This window comes from Dendrobates tinctorius, unplaced genomic scaffold (genome assembly GCF_039654945.1).
Source record: "Dendrobates tinctorius isolate UK_male_01 unplaced genomic scaffold, ASM3965494v1 ptg000059l, whole genome shotgun sequence".
NCBI lineage: Eukaryota > Metazoa > Chordata > Amphibia > Anura > Dendrobatidae > Dendrobates > Dendrobates tinctorius.
Window position 1 is genome coordinate 16,411,889 of NW_027361727.1, and position 17,353 is coordinate 16,429,241.

General features: G+C 44.3%; 1 protein-coding gene across 2 annotated transcripts in view; it reads right to left on the minus strand.

Moving 5' to 3' along the window:
- Window positions 1-1,596: 1,596 nt before the first annotated feature.
- Window positions 1,597-17,353, minus strand: part of CNIH2 (cornichon family AMPA receptor auxiliary protein 2) — an 81,883-nt gene continuing 66,126 nt past the window's right edge. The window contains exons 2-7 of one of the 2 annotated variants that reach the window (XM_073578478.1): window positions 12,167-12,235; window positions 11,850-11,897; window positions 8,076-8,188; window positions 4,905-5,048; window positions 2,531-2,582; window positions 1,597-1,955 (exon numbers count right to left, since the gene is read on the minus strand). In XM_073578478.1, coding sequence (XP_073434579.1) covers window positions 2,549-2,582; window positions 4,905-5,048; window positions 8,076-8,188; window positions 11,850-11,897; window positions 12,167-12,235 — 408 coding nt within the window. In that variant the 3' untranslated portion in view covers window positions 1,597-1,955; window positions 2,531-2,548. The remainder of the gene's footprint in view (window positions 1,956-2,530; window positions 2,583-4,904; window positions 5,049-8,075; window positions 8,189-11,849; window positions 11,898-12,166; window positions 12,236-17,353) is intronic. The other variant, XM_073578479.1, reaches the window with a different exon arrangement.

The window sequence follows — 17,353 nt, forward strand, 5'->3', positions numbered from 1 at the left end:
GGGGGTAAATGGGGCCGGATGTTATGCACTGGGGTAGATGGGGCCGGATGTTATGCGCTGGGGGTAAATGGGGCCGGATGTTATACACTGGGGGTAGATGGAGCTAGATATTATGCACTGGGGGTAGATGGGCCGGATGTTATACACTGGGGGTAGATGGAGCCGGATGTTATGCGCTGGGGTAGATGGGGCCAGATGTTATACACTTGGGGTAGATGGGGCTGGATGTTATACACTTGGGGTAGATGGAGCTGGATGTTATACACTGAGGGTAGATGGAGTTGGATGTTATACACTGGGGGTACATGGGGCCGGATGTTATGCACTGGGAGTAGATGGAGCTGGATGTTATGCATTGGGGTAGATGGAGCCGGATGTTATGCGCTGGGGGTAGATGGGGCCAGATGTTATACACTTGGGGTAGATGGAGCTGGATGTTATACACTGAGGGTAGATGGGGCCAGATATCATGCACTGGGGTAGATGGAGCTGGATGTTATGCACTGGGGTTAGATGGGGCCGGATGTTATGCACTGGAGGTAGATGGAGCTGGATGCTATACACTGGGGGTAGATGGAGTCGGATGTTATGTGCTGGGGGTAGATGGGGCCGGATGTTATACACTTGGGGTAGATGGGGCCGGATGTTATACACTTGGGGTAGATGGGGCCGGATGTTATACACTTGGGGTAGATGGAGCTGGATGTTATACACTGGGAGTAGATGGGGCCGGATGTTATGCACTGGGGTTAGATGGAGCTGGATGTTATACACTGGGGGTAGATGGAGCCGGATATTATGCACTGGGGGTCGATGTGGCCGGATGTTATAAACGGGGGGTTGATCGGGCCGGATGTTATACATTGGGGGTAGATGGGGCCGGATGTTATACACTGAGGGCAGATGGAGCCAGATGTTATACACTAGGGGTAGATGGAGCTGGATGTTATACACTGGGGAAGATGAGGCCGGATGTTATACACTGGGGGTAGATGGGGCCGGATGTTATGCACTGGGGGTAGATGGGGCCGGATGCTATGCACTGGGGGGTAGATGTGGCCGGATGTTATGCACTGTGGGTAGATGGAGCCGGATGTTATACACTGGGGGTAGATGGAGCTGGATGTTATACACTGGGGTTAGATGGGGCCGGATGTTATACACTGGGGGAAGATGGGGCCGGATGTTATGAGCTGGGGGTAGATGGAGCCGGATGTTATGCGCTGGGGGTAGATGGGGCCGGATGTTATACACTGTGGTTAGATGGGGCCGGATGTTATGCACTGGGGGTAGATGGAGCCGGATGTTGTACACAGAGTAGATGGAGCTGGATGTTATACATCTGTTTTAATGGGACTAAATTAAAAACCTGAATTCAGTGTTGAAGACATGTCCCAATACTTTTGTCTGTGTAGTGTATGTGGGAAATCTTTCAGGGAAATATAAAGAAATTTAACAAGTACTTTATTGGCGAGCCATATCAGAGATCAGAACAGCTAAATGAATGGTAGTTTTTTCATGTGAAATAAACACAGTAAAGAAATGTCTGGTGAGTCAGTGACACGTCCTACACAATCCAAGAATGACCCCGATACATTTATATATACAGTTATCCTTTATTGACAGTAAACGTCACACAGTTTCTAGAGAAATAAAGTCACAGACTTCAAACAGACATATAAGAGCTGTAAGCCAGCAGCAGTCTAAAATAGGGAATAATGGAAAAGAAAGGGCAAACAAAAAAAAAAGTATGATAAGGGAGGGCAAGAAAAAGAGAAATGGCTGGGGGAAGAGAAAATAATGTACTATATTAGTCAAAATGGATGGAGTGATGCCCTTCTGGTCTTTCTTATTAGCGAGAATCTCCAACCCTCTTTTACTTTTCAATCCTCTGTCTCCTAAATTCATTTATCTGTGCTGGCTAGATTCAAAAAGTGACGAGTGTGTATATCATACTGAGAGGAGGAATAAAAGAGATGTAATGGACACCATGGGGGAGAATGCCGGAGAGGAAAAGTAGAGACCGGGCCGTGATAACCCAATGGGAGAACATAGTGGAGTCAGATTAGGAAAATAATAGACACAGGGTGTAGCAATGAGAAAGTGGGAGAGAAAGTTAGTAGGGTCAGTTAGGGTGGAGGTAAAAGATGGGAGAAAACATAAGTAGGGTCAGTTAGGGTGGAGGTAAAAGATGGGAGAAACAGTAAGTAGGGTCAGTTAGGGTGGAGGTAAAAGATGGGAGAAAAGGTAAGTAGGATCAGTTAGGGTGGAGGTAAAAGACAATGGAAATATGGTGAAGGGAGAAAGAGAAAAACAATGTTAGAATTCAGGAATTCGTCTGCTAAAAAGACATTGACATTTGATTGGTAAATATTGGAGTGATACTCTCACAATCGAGTGGGCTTATTATCGGGGCGGTGTTTCCCCCGGGACAATATATGGGACTGAATGTCAATACAAGCATGCAGAAAGTGGAAGTGCCAAGGAGGGAGTCTAGTAGTGGGGGCATTTATAGGGGCATTTCACTCACCAGAAGAGGCACAGCATCCTACGCGTTGACATAACGTACAGTGGCCCCCACCCTGCGTGCAAGGAAGAAGTGGGATTAGTACAGGATGCTGCTTTTATGTAGGGATTGTATAGGTTGCTGTGTGATAAAAAGGGGTTATCCCCCTAAACAACATTTATTAACTTATCCACAGGTCAGGTCATCAATGTATGATCGCTAGGTCTGACCATTTTCACGAGAACGGGGGTCCCCAAGAATCCAAATTGTGCACACGTGACCATGCCTCCATTCACTTCTGTGCACATGGATGACCACTATTCCCATAGATAGTGACTGGAGCGGTCCTCAACCATGAGATCTAAAATGGATACTTTGGGAACCCTGTTCACGCGACTGGCGGGACCACCCAGTGGTCGAACCCCAAGTGATCAAACCTAGATCACCTACTCTGTGAATAATGTTGTTTATGACAAAAAAAAACCCTTTAATTAAATATATTTTCTGTACCTATGAATGCTATTAAAGGGATTGGCTAGGACTGAGTTATGGATGACACATCAAGAAGAGATTGTTGCGGGATCGACACCCGTCATCGGGGCCGGGAAGATATTCCGGGTTCCTTTAATTGTCCTTATTGGGGGTGCCAGGTGCCCCAATAATGTGATATTGATAAGGATAGGTCAGCAATATGTCAGTCTCAGACAACCCCTTTACGCGCACGCACTAACCGATCAATACCTGATACTCTGAATTCACCTAAATGAACGATTCTAACATTTTTTGTATCTGCGGCGGTTTAGATTCTTCTACTCCAGGTTTCATCGGTGTGATGGAGGTCAGTGCCTGAAGCCCCATATAATGGGGGAGCATGCCAGAGAGGTGCCCCAACGGGTACATGAAAATAGGGGACTCAGCACAAAATATTCAAACCATGGTTTCCAAAGGGTGATGTCCACGTCATTGTGTTACCCGACAATGAAGAAAGTAGAAGAACCGGCCGGAATCTAATCCGACAAGCTGCTTCCTCCACGCTATGGTGGTTCCAACACGGCATGTTATACCCTTATCCATAGGATATGTGGTAACTTGCTCTGATGGGGGTCCGACTGCTGGCATTCTCATTGACCCCGAAAAACGACTCCGATATGCCGTATTAGAATGGAGCATCTTCAGCAATTCCATAACAATGAATGGGGTAGTGGCCACCAATCCATCCAGAACCACCATTCATGGAATTGGTGGTGGCCACAGAGGTCAAACCCCAGTAGGTAACAACTAGTCAATCCCTTTAATCCTTGGAGGCTATGTAACATGGTAATACCAGGTTTATCCACTGGTAGCATTGCAGGATCCTTAAAGGTTATTCCCATCTTCATATTTGGATATTGTCGGATACAAATTATGAAAAAAAGCACTTTTTCAATTTACTGCCTTTCTTGAGATAAACACTTTTGTCTTTTTTAGCTCGTCGCCTAGGAGACCGACCACCGCTGCAATCTAGCTTGTAAGCACTGTGCTGAAGCTGGGCAGGATAAGGAGATAACAGCACGCCATAGCAATCCTGCCAGCTTTCAAACAGGGCTTACAAGCTGAACAGTAAAGAGCTTGTAAGCACTGCGCATATTCTGATGTGTAGCAACGGCGGTCGGTCTCCTTGGCAGCTAGCTGTAAAGAAAAAAGTGTTAATATCTCAAGAACGGATAACATTTTAATAAACAAAAAAAATTGCAAAATGGTTTTGTTTTTTGACCGGATCTATCGACGACGCCCATTTATGAAGGCGGGAAGAACCCAATAGAAGACTAATAGAATATAAGCACAAAATGATAGGAGCTTAAACCGTAAATTGGTGCAGCTAGCTTTCAGTGCTGTCATTTCACAAGAAGTAAATCTCTCTCTCTCTCTCTCTCTCTCAGCGGGTGGTCTCTATATCTAGAGTACCGATGACCCCCATGTCAGCCGAATCGCGCTTTTAAAGTTTGACGTTCATGAATATTTGATAAGTCAATTGTCAAAATTTGGTCCCTACGTGGGATTTATAGGATGTATTTTTTGAGGGGGCTTCCTATTCTGCAACTAACCTCCTAGCTACACTTTTTCTTGCGCTCAACAGTAAAGAAACAAGATGATTCCAAAGGGTTTTATGTAAGTGATCCTGTTGATGAAAATGACAAGGTGATTATTATGCGTATCAAATGTTATGGAGGCAGCTGAAATAGGAAGATAATTAAGCTTGATTATGAAGTGTAACTGAACATTATCAGACTATGCTCTCGCTTCAAGTGCCCGCATCCTCCACCATCTGTGAAATACCCGGCTCGCAGTGCTGCTCTCCTTTTACATATTCTCGCCATATGCCATTTTATACATGTCCAGAAGATAACTAAGGACTTACCTGTACAGGTAGTAAAAGAAGGACAGCAAATAAAACGCAAGTTTACACCAAGCCTCCTTCTGGCAATAATTCAGAATGTCCACATTCATTATGGACACCGGGTCAAACATAACTTCTGAACCATCAGCAGGTCGGTGGAAATACCTACGACAAGCCACCATATTTTAATTGTTAGTCAATATGCTGTAGTAACAGGACTGATTTGTGTTGCAAGTTTTCCAAACAATCTATTTTAAAATCATGCAAAAAAAAAAAAAAAATTAAGGAAAATTTTGGTGGACTACGGTACCTAAAGGGTTAATAACCACAGAAATAATAACCAAGGGGGGCTTGACTGTTTTTCTAACTCCTGAAACAAGTCACAGATGAGCAGTCGACTCTACATTCACAGTGGTGCAGGACAGGTCCCCAATCCTAAAAGTGGGACTTGCATCTCATACATAATTGTTCCGTATCGCACAGATGTGCCGTAAATGTCTGAGATGGGAATAACGTTTTAACAATAGAAGTCTGTGACAATCCCTTTAGAAGGGAATCCTGTTCCGCAGGTTTTTGCTATGCAATCTGATGTAGGGACAGAGACCCTGATTCCAGCGATGTATCACTTAACATTACCGGGTGCAGGAGATGTGATACAATCAGAGTTTTCTCTGCTGCAGATCTAGCAGTTCTCTGAACGCTGAGCTCTGTATAACCCCACTCACACCACTGATTGGCTGTTTTCTGTGAGCTGCTAATCAGTACTGGGGGCCCTGCTTGGACCAGGAGGCACGAGACACCTAGTCTTATAGTGAGAATTTCCTACTGATAAGACACTGATTGTATTGAAACAGAAAAATGCAGCCTGATAAGTGACACATCGCTGGAATCAGGGTCTCAGCCCCTACATCATCGTGCTATCAGATTACATAATAAAATCTGCTGAAATATTCTCTTTAGTCTATGAAGTGAAGAAATGATAGCTACGGTAAGTAAGTTTTTGTAATGTCACAGAAGAAAACTGTTCCGAAGGCTAGGTTCTTGTCTGTCATGGGGCTAGTTGGTGGATTTCATCAAAAATACTGAAAAAAAAAATAGGCAGTAAAACGACTAACACTATGATGGGAATTGTGACAGACCCCAGTATAGTCAAATACAGCCAATGGGGTTCTTCGGGACATTGGTTTTCCATCATATGAGACACATCTGTCACAGCACTGAACGCTTTGTTTCCACTCCCACCATAGAACAGAACAGAGTGACATGATGTTCAGCCTTCCTGGTATCACTGGGGTATAAAGTAATACTTTACTAAGACCGAATTGATGGGGCATCTAGCTGCATAGTCCCAAATAGGGCGCAGATAGATGGCGGTATTTCTCATGCGAGGATCACATGGCAGTGCACGGACTGGCGGCTCTCCTGACCTAAGTGGGACAGCATGATGTATTTCTTGGCAGCTGTCACAGTCAGGGGAACCGACGGTTCACCCTTTAACCCAGAACACTTTTGACTTCTTGTACTAACCCTAAATCTGATCCTGTTCCTGTATCCGTGTACAACCTCTGCTCTCATCCTAAACTGAGCTCTGCTCTGTTCCTCAGTCGTGTTCCTGATCTTTGCATCCAAGTGAGTACAGAGGCTGCAGACATCATCTGAATTTTGTAATCTGAGCCTGATGTTTTATTCGGTTCCTGTATCTATATTTGTACCCGAATCTAAAGTCTGCAATCCCGTCTCTGCTATTCTTGTGCGCTCTCTCTAGTCTCCTCTTATGATCCACAGTAGCTTTTTTTATGTTTTTTCACCTTGCGTCTGCCTTCAGCGTGGACTCGGTAGATGAACTTAAAGGGAACCAGTCAACGACATTTTCCCGGATAGTGCAACGTGTAAAAATTGGGGGAAAAAAATCTATTTTGTGCCAGGGTCAGTTGTGGCAAAATTCATCTTTTTATCTTAACTTAAAGCACAGATTGCAAGCGCACGGGTGGCCATATTGATGGGCTTACTGACTGTTTTTTCTTTTTTACGTCTCCGAACCCTGCACAATCCTCCACTGCTCAACTTACAGTCTGTAAGAAGCAATGTCATTTTTGCCTAGCTGATATTTTGCACCTTTTTTTGGTTGGCGCATGCACTTTAAGACATCAACGATGTGTGTGTGGGGAGGTTGAACTGACGGACAGGTCTGCCTGTGGAGAGAGGCAGAGAGATAGTGCAGTGTAGGCTGAGATACAGAGAAAGGGGTGACATGTGGCAGTTTGACCATTAGAGGGCAGTGGGGAGTGTAGGAGAGGGTGACTGTGTAACTGCCATTGGTCAAAGGTAACTGTCAGGTGATAGTGGGCGGAGCTACTAGGACTGGGAGTATAAGAGGACAGGGAAGGTTCTGGAAAGTCCAGTCAGCCAAGGGAGCTCACTAGAGAGGAAGATCTGCCGTAGGGAGAAAGACGGTAAAAGCCTTCAGAGAGTAACTGACAGTGGAGACGGTCACGGGGGTGACACAAAAGGACAGTAGCCGCAGATGGAGACGGTCTGGGGGTACCAAGTGGACGGTGTACTTTGAAGGGTGAAACGCTGTGGTGGATGTGTCTAGGGCAGCCACGGTGGGAAGAGCCACAAAGGACGCCACGATGGTGACAATAAAAGGTGAAGGTGCCCGGGTCTGTGAGCAAGAGAACAGTGAAATTCCTGTGATGAAGTGCGGTGGTTGTCAGAGAGGCGGCCAATAAAAACGGATCTGTTGAATATAACTCCTGTCTCTGTCTCGTGTCTGTCAGCGGCAAGAAGTGGGTCACCCCCCCATCCCTGTTGGTTAAACTTTTCCTCCATCCGACATGTGCAACATATAGCGCATGCACTTGCCTAAAAGAAATCAGAGCATGCGCAAGATTTTAGACAGGAGAAGAAGTGAGGTGACGCAGCAAAGACTGTCTCCTCTGTCAATCAAGGAGTAGAGGACAGCCCTGTGGGAGGAGAAGTGAGGAGGGGCCGAGGACTGCAAGTGCACTTATACATCCACCAGTGCACTTGCAGTCTAATTTTTATTAGTTGAATTTTGCCACAATGGAGCAACTGATCGCGATATTATAGATAATATTGCAATTGTGGCACCTTGCCCAATCTGCCACCACCTCTTCCACCAATGAATAGTTTTTGCAGAGTCGCTATAAATACAGAATAACTACTTACCTCCAGAGGTGGTAAAATAGCAGTGGTATGTTCAGACCCAGAGTCACCCATTCAGCGGCACACATAAACATGAGACAGAAGAGGCCATGAATGCAATATTCTGGCACCACGAGCTGGCGGAGAGAGAAGAGCGTTATGAGAAATATGACGTAACCGTCGGCGAATGACCTGGAGACACACAAGGACGAAGGAGAGAGGATGACATATTGTTTTTACTCTTTTATTGCTTAAATTACCCTTTTGTTTCAGACTTAGGGCGTCTTTCCAATTCCCTATCAGAGCTGAACGAGAAGGTGAAATGCATTTTACCGGCACTGAGCGTGGAGTAAGCGCGCACTGTGTAAGGGGTGGATTCACACACTGCAGCCCAAGTGCAACTTTTTGGCAAAACCGAAAGCGGTGGGAGAATGAGAACATTTCGGTGGCACTTTTTGGACATACAGTATCGTATGTGCCTAGGAGGCTGTTAGATCAAGTCAGGAGACCCGTACTTGGGTCGGGAATTGCAGCCCAATTGCGAACCGAAAACCCCCCGTCTTGCGAATGCCGCCTGAGGTTAGTGCCTGCTACTATGTGACAGATCAATAATACATCAGGAAAAGCAAATTTACCATTGTCGGGGTCAAGCTACTCTGGTAGACCGAGTCTAATATACTTTACATTGCCGTCAATGATACCAGGCAAAAATCAATGATCCGATCAAGATTAATTATTTCCTTAAAGCGGCTAATTAGCAGTAATTGTAGATATGTTCATATAAGGATAAAAATATTTATGGACCGGACCAGAAAGAAGAGGGCGCCTGTGCAATCACAGTAAATGGGACCCTCTTTGTGTCTGCCTGTGGCTTGGAATGGGGTCACCATTCCTCTGGGACCCCAGGGTGCACCAATGGCATATCCACCCCTGGACAAGGACCCCTCACCCCTGGAGAAGGACCCCTCCACATTACACCTACAAGAGCTTTTCTGACCTCCCGTTCTACATCCATAGTCCTTAGCATGGCGTCGGACCTTTTGGCGCTATATCACCTTCCGCTCTTCTGGGAAGGAGGATTTCTATGAGATTTTGGAGGCGTCTTTGGAAATTTTTGCCCCTTCGTCCATTGGTGAGGTCAGGCCTTAATGTTGGAGGAGATGCTGGGCTCACAATTTGGGACGGTACAACCTCTATCAAGTCGTTCATGTTCTTCCACTAAACTCCCCCACCCGTGACTTGGCACAGTCATAGAGAACAGAAGAGGGTCTTCCGCAAACCGTTCTCCCAAAGCCGAAAGCTACAATTGTCCCAAATGTTTTCATATGCTCAAAAAATTTACATTTTGCTTCCCCCAAATTAAGGTGCGAAGTCCCTTTTTTAAAAAAAATAAATAAATAAAAAAAAATTATCCTTAAAGGTATTTGTTGGGGAAAGAAAAATCATTTTTGTTATTGAGGGTCAATAGAAATGTTGCACCGCTTGGCTTCCACAGGCTCAACTTAAGTCTGTGACCTGCGTTCATAAATCAGCCGAGAAGACACAGATAAGAGCGTTACAACCTTTCCGAGGTAGCAAGCTCACTGATGAATTCTAAGTTAACTCATTCTGCAGTCAACCACAGATAGGGCAACTCCAAGGGAATAGAAGTGCAACATTTTTAATGGAGACCAATTTGCAAAAAAAAAAATGATTACAAGCAATTAAGTAAGAAAAAAAAAATTCTGGAAAAGTGGAGAGTTAGAAAAAAAAAATGCAACTTACTGAAAAATCCAATAAAAAATAAAACAACAACATTTTTCAAGATGAAAAAGCTTCTGAAAATTCTGGTTCTAGAATTCAAGCTTTATACGTGTCCTGGCGCTCAGACGGGCACCTCTATATCAGGGCATCGTACAGACGCTCGAGGTCACCACTACATCGTCCTCAAGTGCCAATTTCTATGGCGGAAAACCGCTTGTGGCATATGCCCCTGCCCTCGCGAGCCCTTGCTGTCATTTAGCGGGGTGGACAGAGAGAGGTCATGTGGCACAATTCCCTGGAGCTCTGACTACTCAGATTAGCGGATTCATTTTTGCTCACCAGTTCAGCTGTGACTTTATATAGAAGCTGTAACCTAAAGACACCGGTTGACATGTCCCCTGACATTGTTTGCAAATATTTACAGTAAATATTCAGAGTAACAAGACTTAAAGGGGTCGTCCATTTTCGGAAAAATCTGCTCAACTGTAAAGCGCTTCGGAATAAGTTGGCGTTACGTAAATTAAATTATTATTATTTATTTGTAAACAAAATAAAAAAGTGCTTTACTCACCATTCCCAGGTCTCTGGTACTGCTCCAGTGTCCGCTATGGGCTCAGTGAGCTCAGCTGCTTTGAGCAGGGTATTCTGTGTACTCGGGCAGAGCGGCTGAGCTCAGTGATTGGCTGCCGTTGACATAACGTTATCACCGCAGCCTATGCTGAACAGCGGGAGCAGCAGTAGAGACTCAGCACCAGACTCAGAGACAGTGAGTAAAGTTGGATTTTTTAAATTTATTTTTTAATTATTATTATTATTATTTTTTTTTTTAACAACAAATGGCGTCCAGACTACTTGGTTTCTCATCTATTAAAAAGGATGCAAGACGGGTTAGGGTTGGGACTATGCCCTCTCTCCCATTAATTTCAGAGGACCCATCTGAGACACCTGTGACTACCAAAAGGAATTGGGGAGACATTTCCTGATATGGTTCTCTAAGATGTATCATTGCATCAGACTGTATCGTGGATCGATATTGGGCACGTTAAATTGATAAAATTGTAAGACTTAGGGTTAAAGAGTGGGCGGGTTTTGTGACCTACTCACTAATAACAATCTGGAGTTCGGAGATACCCACGTTTGTTTTTTGATTTGTGTATCCTTTTTGTTTGTATAGTTGTTTTAACGATTTCAATACATTATTAAATACTAATTTTTAACTCCCCAATTTTGTCTAGAGCAGGAAGATGAAGGCAAAGCGACCCTGATTCCAACGATGTATATCTTAGTTTACTGGCTGTAGCCGTTCTGACACAATCAGAGTTCTTCAATTTAGCAATGCAGCAGAGCTGAGGAAGCTAACCCCGCCCACACCAAGCTCTGTATGTACATTGTCTATAGACAATGAGCTGCTTATCACAGGAGGGGGCGGAGTCATACCAGAGCTTTCGTGTCAGCTAGTCAGGGCAATGATAATCACCACAAAATGTTCACTTGTAAGTTAACAACAGCACCCAGCCTTATAAGTGATACATCGTTGAATTCAGTGTTTTATGCCGTACTTCATGCTTTCCTCAGATTATATAGCAAAAGCAAAAACCTACTGACAGATTCTTTTTAAGGCCAGGGTTAGATGGCTATTTTGGCCATGACACAAGCATATGTGCAGCATAATGAAGATTAATGGGGGTCGCAAGCAAAGAACAAAGTGAAAATTTTGGATTTTTTGTGTTCTGCTCGTTGTGTTGGAGCACGCTAAAGCGGTATTACGCCAAAGATTCCCCGAGGTGAAGAACAGTTTTGCCTTTTGCCCTGATCCCTATGGTGCCAACAGCAGCCATAGAGAAGAACGTCGCCTCTGTCTTGTAGCTGCTGTCACGAACCCCCTGCCATTTTTTTTTACCATGAAACTCAATAGTAAATCTGTACCCACCGGATTGTACATATTTTTTATACACTATCAATTGAAATCAATGTAATTAAACTCGAAAACGAGCAAGACGTTGTCACCGGCACGGACGGCACAAGACACGGAGCACAGTAACACAGGTTGCTGACCTTTCTGAGCAAGCAGCAAATCCGCTCCACGTTCTTAACCCTTTCTCTCTGCAGGAGAGGTAAGAGGTGTAGAAAGAGAGAACGGAAAAAAGAAAAAAAAAAGAGAGAGGAGACAGGTATAAGAGTAAAGAAGAGTTATGATGACACAGACGGAGCAGTAGAAAAAGGACAAAGATGAGCCGAAATGGAAAGGTGCATGGGGATGGTCGGGGGTGTAGAGACACGCGACGTGCGGGAAGAAACAGAGAGGTTAGTGACATTGTACGTTGCCCCATAAGCATGAGAATGGCCAATCCCAGGTCGCCGGGATCACTTACCGCTCGGGATGGATTTCCCTGTTCAATAGGATTCTTAAAATCTGTTCGGAGTTCATCAAAGGCGATAATCTGCAGAGAGAGAGAGAGAAAATTAGCGAAAAGCAGGTGCAGGAGGAAAGTAACAAAGAAAAAGATTCCACCGCAGGAAACGTGGAACGAATACATAGTAACAAGCCTCGCCGGAAAAAAAGGTGATCTATCCAGAAATCTCAGGAGGCAGACGTGGGGGACTGCATTACACGTGGCGCTTACTCATCATCACGCTCAGAGAATATCGTGCTTGCTATTGCATCGTGTTCTCTCGTCGCCTCTTCTGTTCTTTTGAATCGCTGCATCAGTTTTTCGAAAAGAAAAACGTCTCCACCTTCTCAGTTCTATCAGTCCGCGAGAATCGGACCGCACTCTGATGTCACCCGAGTGCGTTCCAATTTTTTTTTTTACGAACCCATCGATGATTTTCATGTGACGCTCAGATCAAAATCGGACACGTCTGTGACGTTTTGCATGGACCCGGTTGGTCCAAGGGAAAAAAAAAAATCAGACGTGCTCGGCGCCATAGTCTATCACAGGTAAGTATGCTGTCCGTAAAAATGATGGATAACACATGTTCGAGAAAATTGTAAGGTTTTACAAATACTGTGGCGCTTCCATAGTCAGGCGGAGGACAAAAGTGCTTTTTTTGGCAGGAACGGATCTGCACAAAGTTTTTTTTTTTTTACTGTGGAGCAGCAGATTCCTGTACACTGTAAAGTACAATTTCCTTTTTAGAATGGGTCCCTATGTTTGATGGCTGCCTAGGGAACCACCATAAGTGTGACCACTGTCAGGCGCGTGCCTCCTGAGGGTATTCGCCCAATATTGGACAACTAAGCTCATGTAAGGGATTTTGCCCCTATAATGTCACGCTGTGACGGTCTTCGGTGAGGAAGGGGGGCCTCAAACTGTCCCCAGAACCTTAACGGTCCCTGTCCCGGTGGTACTCTTGAAGGTGGAGATGCCTGAGTCTCCAACCTTACTATGCTCCTGATCTGTCCCCTCTCCCACCCCATGAGGTATGAGCGTGCTTAGTTTATACTTTTTGTTTAATCTGATTGGCTGCATTTAAGGAAGACAGGGAGTCCATAAACGCCTGGCAAATGACCTAAAAACCTATATTTTTTTGGTAAACTTGACGTTGTAGTTCCTTAGTAGATTGTTCAGCAGAATACAGGCTGCCGCTTACAGCAGTCAATATTCCAACTGTGAAGCAGTAGTAGACTTAGACTGTCATGAAACAACAACAAAAAAAAGGCTCATAAAGTGAGAGAATCCCAAAAATAAACTTTAGGGTATTGCTTTAAATGTGCACCTATGTGTATGTAGGGAGGGTGAACGGGAGCGTGCGCGGCTGCGCGTTGCACGGCCGCTGGCACACCGTGTGCTTCCGCGCAGAATTTGCCGCGATATCTGTGGGTGATGATATAAAATGAACGCTTTGCGTTTATTGTCCTCGGAGGTTGCTTATTGATGTCTATTTTCATTGCACAGGACTCACCCACATGTCAGCGCCTCTTTATCTTTTATAAAGAACTCGTGGGAAGTGGACGGGGAAAGCGGTTAGCCCTAACCGTACACTTCAGATTGTGTTTCCTTGGTAATTGCCCATTATGATGCCACGGCGTAATGATGCTGTACAGAAGCGGGTGCGCGCTCCTTTATTTTTGATCGCTCACATTTCTTCTGGTCTTTATCAAGGCTTCTATTTTTTCTTTTCTATGTCAAAGTTATGCAGGCGTTAGTGGGCTAATGACGACGGTTTGTATTTTCCCACGCTCATCCAATAGTCACATCTCCCCCCCACCTCCATTCTGTCTATCACATACAAAACCCCTAATATCTCATTTGCCAACTCTCAAACACTTCCCGAGAGACTTCCCGAAAAAAGGGGGAAACCTCGGATATCGGGAGGAGTCAGCAAATCTCCCGCCAATTTCCAAAACTTTTTTGAAATCAGCGATTCTAGAAGGTTTATTCTGTCCTGGAGTCTCAGGCAAGGCGAGGCAAGGAGAAGGTGAAAATTGGTGAGGGCAGGGCGGAGAACAGGTGTAGAGAGCGATAGACCACTATCCGATAATTTCCAGCAATGAGCTGCACAAGACTCATGACTCTCTCAGATGCCATCTTATAAAAAATTAATGAAACACTTCTTTATAAGGGCGGCCGTCCTGCCTGGATGATAGACAACCAGAGATGAGCTCCTATGGGAAGACTTCTAGGCGTGCTCTGTGATCTGTGCAGAGGTTATGTTGCAGAGAGGGGGAAAAATTAGATATGATTATCATCTACAGTGAATGGTGGATCCTGCACTATCCACTGTATGTAGAGGTGTTATCAGTCATTGTACTGGAGGAGTTGAGCTGTGACATCACCTATTGTGAATAGTGGATCCTGTGTTATGTACTGTATATAGAGGTGTTATCAGACATTGTACAGGAGGAGGAGGTGAGCTGTGACATCACCTATTGTGAATGGTGGATCCTGCACTATCCACTGTATGTAGAGGTGTTATCAGACATTGTACAGGAAGAGGTGGGCTGTGACATCACCTATTGTGAATAGTGGATCCTGTGTTATGTACTGTATATAGAGGTGTTATCAGACATTGTACAGGAGGAGGAGGTGAGCTGTGACATCACCTATTGTGAATGGTGGATCTTGTGTTATCTACTGTATATAGAGGTGTTATCAGTCATTGTACAGGAGGAGGAGGTGAGCTGTGACATCATCTATTGTGAATGGTGGATCCTGTGTTATCTACTGTATATAGAGGTGTTATCAGTCATTGTACTGGAGGAGTTGAGCTGTGACATCACCTATTGTGAATAGTGGATCCTGTGTTATGTACTGTATATAGAGGTGTTATCAGACATTGTACAGGAGGAGGTGAGATGTGACATCACCTATTGTGAATAGTGGATCCTGTGTTATGTACTGTGTATAGAGGTGTTATCAGACATTGTACAGGAAGAGGTGAGCTGTGACATCACCTATTGTGAATAGTGGATCCTGTGTTATGTACTGTATATAGAGGTGTTATCAGACATTGTACAGGAGGAGGAGGTGAGCTGTGACATCACCTATTGTGAATGGTGGATCTTGTGTTATCTACTGTATATAGAGGTGTTATCAGTCATTGTACAGGAGGAGGAGGTGAGCTGTGACATCATCTATTGTGAATGGTGGATCCTGTGTTATGTACTGTATATAGAGGTGTTATCAGACATTGTACTGGAGGAGATGAGCTGTGACATCACCTATTGTGAATAGTGGATCCTGTGTTATGTACTGTATATAGAGGTGTTATCAGACATTGTACAGGAGGAGGTGAGCTGTGACATCACCTATTGTGAATAGTGGATCCTGTGTTATGTACTGTGTATAGAGGTGTTATCAGACATTGTACAGGAAGAGGTGAGCTGTGACATCACCTATTGTGAATAGTGGATCCTGTGTTATGTACTGTATATAGAGGTGTTATCAGTCATTGTACGGGAGGAGGTGAGCTGTGACACCACCTATTGTGAATGGTGGATCCTGTGTTATGTACTGTATATAGAGGTGTTATCAGTCATTGTACGGGAGGAGGTGAGCTGTGACACCACCTATTGTGAATGGTGGATCCTGTGTTATGTACTGTATATAGAGGTGTTATCAGACATTGTACAGGAGGAGGAGGTGAGCTGTGACATCACCTATTGTGAATGGTGGATCCTGCGCTATCCACTGTGTATAGAGGTGTTATCAGTCATTGTACAGGAGGAGGTGAGCTGTGACATCACCTATTGTGAATAGTGGATCCTGTGTTATGTACTGTATATAGAGGTGTTATCAGTCATTGTACAGGAGGAGGAGGTGAGCTGTGACATCACCTATTGTGAATGGTGGATCTTGTGTTATCTACTGTATATAGAGGTGTTATCAGTCATTGTACAGGAGGAGGAGGTGAGCTGTGACATCATCTATTGTGAATGGTGGATCCTGTGTTATCTACTGTATATAGAGGTGTTATCAGTCATTGTACTGGAGGAGATGAGCTGTGACATCACCTATTGTGAATAGTGGATCCTGTGTTATGTACTGTATATAGAGGTGTTATCAGACATTGTACTGGAGGAGATGAGCTGTGACATCACCTATTGTGAATAGTGGATCCTGTGTTATGTACTGTATATAGAGGTGTTATCAGACATTGTACAGGAGGAGGTGAGATGTGACATCACCTATTGTGAATAGTGGATCCTGTGTTATGTACTGTGTATAGAGGTGTTATCAGACATTGTACAGGAAGAGGTGAGCTGTGACATCACCTATTGTGAATAGTGGATCCTGTGTTATGTACTGTATATAGAGGTGTTATCAGACATTGTACAGGAGGAGGAGGTGAGCTGTGACATCACCTATTGTGAATGGTGGATCTTGTGTTATCTACTGTATATAGAGGTGTTATCAGTCATTGTACAGGAGGAGGAGGTGAGCTGTGACATCATCTATTGTGAATGGTGGATCCTGTGTTATCTACTGTATATAGAGGTGTTATCAGTCATTGTACTGGAGGAGTTGAGCTGTGACATCACCTATTGTGAATAGTGGATCCTGTGTTATGTACTGTATATAGAGGTGTTATCAGACATTGTACTGGAGGAGATGAGCTGTGACATCACCTATTGTGAATAGTGGATCCTGTGTTATGTACTGTGTATAGAGGTGTTATCAGACATTGTACAGGAAGAGGTGAGCTGTGACATCACCTATTGTGAATAGTGGATCCTGTGTTATGTACTGTATATAGAGGTGTTATCAGTCATTGTACAGGAGGAGGTGAGCTGTGACATCACCTATTGTGAATGGTGGATCTTGTGTTATCTACTGTATATAGAGGTGTTATCAGTCATTGTACAGGAGGAGGAGGTGAGCTGTGACATCATCTATTGTGAATAGTGGATCCTGTGTTATCTACTGTATATAGAGGTGTTATCAGTCATTGTACTGGAGGAGTTGAGCTGTGACATCACCTATTGTGAATAGTGGATCCTGTGTTATGTACTGTATATAGAGGTGTTATCAGACATTGTACAGGAGGAGATGAGCTGTGACATCACCTATTGTGAATAGTGGATCCTGTGTTATGTACTGTATATAGAGGTGTTA